This window comes from Coregonus clupeaformis, chromosome 25, assembly GCF_020615455.1.
Source record: "Coregonus clupeaformis isolate EN_2021a chromosome 25, ASM2061545v1, whole genome shotgun sequence".
Taxonomy (NCBI): domain Eukaryota; kingdom Metazoa; phylum Chordata; class Actinopteri; order Salmoniformes; family Salmonidae; genus Coregonus; species Coregonus clupeaformis.
This window is the reverse complement of record NC_059216.1, coordinates 11,049,857-11,055,856: the sequence shown is the minus strand read 5'-3', so window position 1 is coordinate 11,055,856 and position 6,000 is coordinate 11,049,857. Positions and strand designations below refer to the sequence as shown.

Below are 6,000 nucleotides of genomic sequence, written 5' to 3'. Positions count from 1 at the left end.
ATGGAATATGTAGCCTATACTCTATGTAAGCCTGTCATGTATAATTATTTACAATGAATCATGATGTTAATATGCACAAGCTATGCTATATGAATTGTCATATATTTATTAAAATATTTAAAAATATGACAGAATTCTCATTTCTGTATTTGATATGATGTGTGTGTGAGAGAGAGAGAGAGCGAGAGAGAGAGAGAGAGAGAGAGAGAGAGAGATGCAACTATGTGAAAGGGGACATTAAACATCAAACTGAATTGAATCAAAATAGCAGTGCTTAAATTATCAAGATCAAGAGTCAATATGCATTATTTATTGATTTTTAGAAAATGTAAATAATGTATAATTCTCTTCTTCGTGAATGTCCTACATAGAAATACAAATACGTGAAATATGTTGTATCACTGGTAAGAATACAAAGACAATGTGCAATGTGTTCTCAGCTGGTGGACGTTCTTCAGCATTACATGCCAAGCCTGTGTGCTTTATCTATTCAAACCAATGCAAATACTGTCACACACACATGTTCAGTAGCAACACACACATCCTGTAGTTTCAAAAGTCAGTCACAACACAGTGGAAGGGATGTTTGAGGCAACACTAACACAGCATCCAAGCGTAAACACACACACTTTCAAAATTAAGTTAAATTCATCCCATATAACTAACTATACAAGTAGTAAGTCCTAATATACAGTATCTGTATTTACATTATTTGTTAATCCGCTACGTTTCAAGTTGATAATCTAAAATTAAAATGTATTTGCAATTTCACATCTTAGGCTACAAACAGTTCACAACACTTTTCGGAAAGCAACATCTAATAAGTATTAAAAGGAACATGATTCCTTGAGCCCAATAAAAACAAACAGCCAACCCCTCATCTACACATTTGTCATGGTGATGTTGGAGGAAGGTCTCTCATGTCATCGCTCAGTAGCACGTTTTAAACATTCCGATCAGGCCAGGTGTGCCTTCATTTGGCCATGCAAATTGTTCACTGACAAGGTGCAAGGTTCCACTGAACTTCGGTCAGTGACCCATATGGTTGTAGAGGTATGTAACATCACGATTCTCTCCAAGTCATGAGCTACCATAACTTGAGCCTATATCACAAGCTGAAAATACACAACTAATATCCAAACACTGCGATGGGAAACTGCTCAATTACAGTAAAGGTTCACAATAGGCTACAGTTTACAGTTCCCTTGGATTTCAAGTCTTATATAATGCACTAATGCTAGATTGGTGTTGTGTCGAGAGGAATTCCATTGGATGTCGTCTATCACAGGTAGGCCCAGACGTTGTTGAGATAAGTGAGGAATTCTGTTTGTTTGCATGCTGCCGTTACACTACGCCAACTCACTACTAAAGTGCTTCTTAGGTTTGCAAGCCCAGGCTGTGTCACTGTCTACCAAGCCTGCAAGCCTGCTGCCATGAGCTCTGTAGCAGTACCAGGCTCTCTGGGTCTGGATCTGCTCTCTGGTGCTGCTCCCTCACTGGGCTGGGTGCTGGCTGGGTTGGGCCTGGGTAGGTCACACTCAGGGTACAGTAGTAATCAGGGATCAGGGTCCTCCACGGGGGGAGGATCAGCAGCGGGACATGCGCTTGCGGTACTGCTCCACCAGGGGCACCAGGCACTGCGGGGAGCCGCTCTGTAGGAGAAAGGGGTGTTCTAGCAGGTCTGTGGCGCTGGCCCGCTCCACTGGGTCTCGCGTCAACATACGGTCCAGGAAGTCCTTCAACACTGGGGAGACCTACACAAAGTATAAAGTCCAAGTTAATTCAACAGACATGTTGAAAGAGCGAAAAGGTGTGTGTGTTTCTGTGAGAGTATGAGAGAGTATGTGTATGTATTCTGTTTGACCTATGACCTGTGTTGCGTTCCGTACGGTGGGAGCTGGCTCATCCCTCAGTCTTCTCATGGCTGCAACGGGGGTCTCACTGAAGTAGGGGGGCTCTCCATCCACCATCTCAACTACCATGATACCGAGAGACCACACATCCACCTGGCAGACACAATAAACCAGTATATTCTAACATCAACATCAGACAGTGTTGACATGCACATGAATACTGGACATCATGAGTATTTGTTTGGATACAGCTAGTATGTCATTAGTATAAAGTAATAAACCTGTACAGTTCATTAGGATACAAAGTATTTTGAATATCTTCTTTCTCACCTCAGTGCTGTACGGTGATTTAGAGATGACCTCCGGAGCCATCCAGTAGGGTGTTCCCACTAAAGACTTCCTTTTGGGGATGTCTTTACTGATCTGAGCACAGAACCCAAAGTCTGACAGCTTGATCTATACAGGACAGGGACATTAAAATTCAATTATCAACAGTTATGAATACATAAACAGGTGTGTTTTTCTCAACTGAAATAAAAATACTTATGAGAGAGAGAGACTTACCCTCCCATCCAGTGTTAGCAGTATGGAGTCACTCTTTATGTCCCTGTGGATAACCCCCTGGGAGTGAAGGTAGGCTAGGGCTTGCAGCACAGCCTCACACACTGTGGCTATCTGCTCCTCACTCAGCCTGCAAGGGAGAGTGACACAAATATACACAACACTCAACACGGCACTGCACTGCAAAATGGCTGCTGTCGCATCACCCAGGTGATGTTACACTTAGAAAAAATGGTTCTGAAAGGGTTCTTCGGCTGTCCCCATATGAGAACCCTTTTTGGTTCCAGGTAAAACTATTTTTGGTCACAGCTAGAACCATTTTGGGTTCCATGTAGAACCCTCTGTGGAAAGGGTTCTACATGTAACCCAAAATGGTTCTACTTAGAACCAAAAGGTTCTACCTGGAACCAACAAGGGTTCTTTAAAAGGTTATCCTGTGGGGACAGCCGAAGAACCCTATTAGGTTCTAGATAGCACCTTTTTTTCTAAGAGTGTAGTGGTGGGTGGTTTGGTGAGGTTCAGACAACTACATGCATTCACAGTATCTCGTGTTTGCATTATGAAAATACAGCCTAGGTGATTTTGAACACTGAAGAACTGTGTTACAGAAACACCTCAGAAAATACTTTTTTTCAGTTATGGCTGATAGCTTTTTTGAGAAAGGATTGGAGTATGAAGGAGGTATAATTTAGCAAAGGGGTATTCCAGACAGTTAAATCAATACAAATACTAATCTTGGGTTCTGACAAGCACTGAAAATGACAGCCAATATGATTTGGCCCATTTTTATATTTGAGAAATGCACTCAGTCCCCATGTGTCTAGACTCTGAAGTCAACTCCTGTCTCTGTATTGTGAATGAGCCAACTTTCAGTTTGGAATTTAAAATACATTGACAGGTAAAGTTAATATTCACTGACAATTCCACCTCTCTGATATCAAGTGGGCTATTTTCTTGCTTTTGTTTATGCATATAGATAGAGTATCTGATGTACAGTATTGAACAGGATGGGAGCATAGATAAAATCGTGTTTTGGGACTAAATTAATTTCACCACATTTTATTTGAACATACACTAATCTAATTATGTTATCAGATTATATTTTCCCATAGGAGGACACAGTGTTTTGCTCCAGTGGCAGTGAGAATGAGAGCGACTGTGTTTAGTACCACACTACCCCCTAACGGTGAATATAGGTACTGAGGACATAACTAGAATTTTGCTCCATCATTCTGTCACACGTCTTTGAAGTCTTGTCTCTTTAAAAATGCCTATATTTCACTTTCCATTGACCCCTCAATACAATTTGCCCCTTCTATGACAGCAATTATTTCTGGGGGTGTAGGTCAAGTCTGTGCTGTGTCTCCATACCTGGTCTCAGACACGATGTTGGTTAGTGCTCCACCCTGTAGGTACTCCATAATGACCCAGAGCTCCTCCTCCACCAGGGCACTCTTAAACATCTCCACCACATTCCTGTGCTGGTAGTCCCTCATGATCACCACCTGGACAAACACATACAGTTGATAACAGAGGTGTCATGTAATGTAGCTGATGATTTCGAGAGGGCACTCATGGGCAAAATAGGTTATTTGGGTATTATTGTCAGGGAAACAGTGACTACATGTTATCTATCTCTAAGCTAGAACTAGATGGATCTAAGGGGGCATTTGCCCCCGCAGTTTCAATGTATTTTATTTGACAATTTAAAATATATAAACATGTTAAACCCGGCAACAGATACATAACATGTGGGCTCTGTTATGTGATGTGTTTTTTTTTTGGGGGGGGGGGGGGTTCAGGGGGGTGGGTTGATCAGCTTTAATATTGCAGATAGATTGTAACTTCCATCAATGCAATTGTCTGCATCACTTCCAATCCCCCATATGTTTTCTTCTCTCGCAAATATATATATATATATATATATATACATACATACATACACATACATATACACATACAAATACATATACATACATATATATACATATCCTTAAAAAATATATATATTTCCCAACCCCACCACCCCTTCCCTAATTGGAGTAAACTAGTGAACAACAATGCTTAGGCCTCTACTTCCAGCTTATACATACTATTTTATTTTTTAATTTTTAATTTTACCTTTATTTAACTAGGCAAGTCAGTTAAGAACTAATTCTTATTTACAATGACGGCCTACACCGGCCAAACCCGGACGACGCTGGGCCAATTGTGCGCCGCCCTATGGGACTCCCAATCACGGCCGGTTGTGATACAGCCTGGAATCGAACCAGGGGGTCTGTAGTGACGCCTCAAGCACTGAGTTGCAGTGCCTTAGACCACTGCGCCACTCGGGAGCCCATATATACATTTTATGGACACAGTCAATTTTACAATATTTATATTTTGTTTGTTTTTACTCCTGAACTTCCTCTACCCTCAACCTCTCCGATCGTTTTCATGATGTCCATCCGGTTTGCTTCTATATGCCATATCTTTCTAACTGTGCTCTTTCACAAAAGCTCTCAACCTATAACCTATATACTTATTATGGACACAGTATGCTTTACATTAGTTATCTTGTTGTTATTAGTTGTTGTTAGTTGTTATTAGTCCCATCCCTCAACTCCATTCAACACCTCCCATCTATCTCTTAACACCATCCATATTGGATTTCTATTTGCCATATATTTTTCAACTGTACTGTGATGTTTTACAAAAGTTCTGAACCCTTCTATTCTCATTGTTTCTACAGATTGTAAATTGAAAATAAACATTTTTGCTAAAAGTATTATTATATTATTGATCGATTGACTATGACTTTTCAGATCACCCAGTAGTGCTATCTGCAGGGTTAGCTCCAGGTAAATATTGCAATCCTTTAGCCATTCCTGGACCTGTGTCCAAAAACAAGCTACAAATGGACAGTACCAAAACAAATGATCTAATGATTCTGTCTCTTCGCAGCAAAATCTGCAGAGCTGGGAAGATTGTATCCCCCATATAAACAACATTATATTGGTAGCAAGAATTCTGTATAATAATTAAAATTGAAAAATTCTACGTTTTGAATCCGGCGTCGTTTTGCGTATCAGTTCATAAAGACTATGCCATGGAAACTCCACCAGTCCTACCTATGATATCATTTACGAAGATTATACCTTTTTTTTTTTTTATTCAAAAAATAATGCTTTTTTAATCAATTAGGATATTTGAGTTTAACCCCAATATTTGTTGCATTATTTGTTCTGTCATTTCTGGAGGATTAAATTGAAATTGCAACCAACTTTCTATGGCTTGTTTTAGAAATAATGATATTTAGGAGATTATTTCCTTTTCAAATAACTGAAAGTGAGAGGTTGTAATCTGAATAAAGGGAAAAAGGCCATTCTTGAACATTGGGTGAGACAATCTTACTAATTTGCTAGAGAACCAGTTCGAATTTAAGTATAACTTTTGTATGACTGAAGCTTTTAGTGATAGGTCTAATACTTTAATATTTAATAATTTATGTCCTCCGAATTCATATTCATTATATAAATAGGCCCGTTTAATTTTGTCTGGCTTGCCGTTCCAAATAAAATTGAATATTTTTTTCTCATATAAT

The 6,000-nt window shown here is 39.6% G+C and overlaps 1 protein-coding gene across 3 annotated transcripts in view; it reads right to left on the bottom strand.

Moving 5' to 3' along the window:
• Positions 1–295: 295 nt before the first annotated feature.
• Positions 296–6,000, bottom strand: part of LOC121539222 (serine/threonine-protein kinase PAK 6-like) — a 29,123-nt gene continuing 23,418 nt past the window's right edge. The window contains exons 5-9 of one of the 3 annotated variants that reach the window (XM_041847559.1): positions 3,786–3,919; positions 2,418–2,544; positions 2,184–2,309; positions 1,865–2,006; positions 296–1,754 (exon numbers count right to left, since the gene is read on the bottom strand). In XM_041847559.1, coding sequence (XP_041703493.1) covers positions 1,402–1,754; positions 1,865–2,006; positions 2,184–2,309; positions 2,418–2,544; positions 3,786–3,919 — 882 coding nt within the window. In that variant the 3' untranslated portion in view covers positions 296–1,401. The remainder of the gene's footprint in view (positions 1,755–1,864; positions 2,007–2,183; positions 2,310–2,417; positions 2,545–3,785; positions 3,920–6,000) is intronic. The other 2 variants (XM_041847560.2, XM_041847561.2) reach the window with 2 other exon arrangements.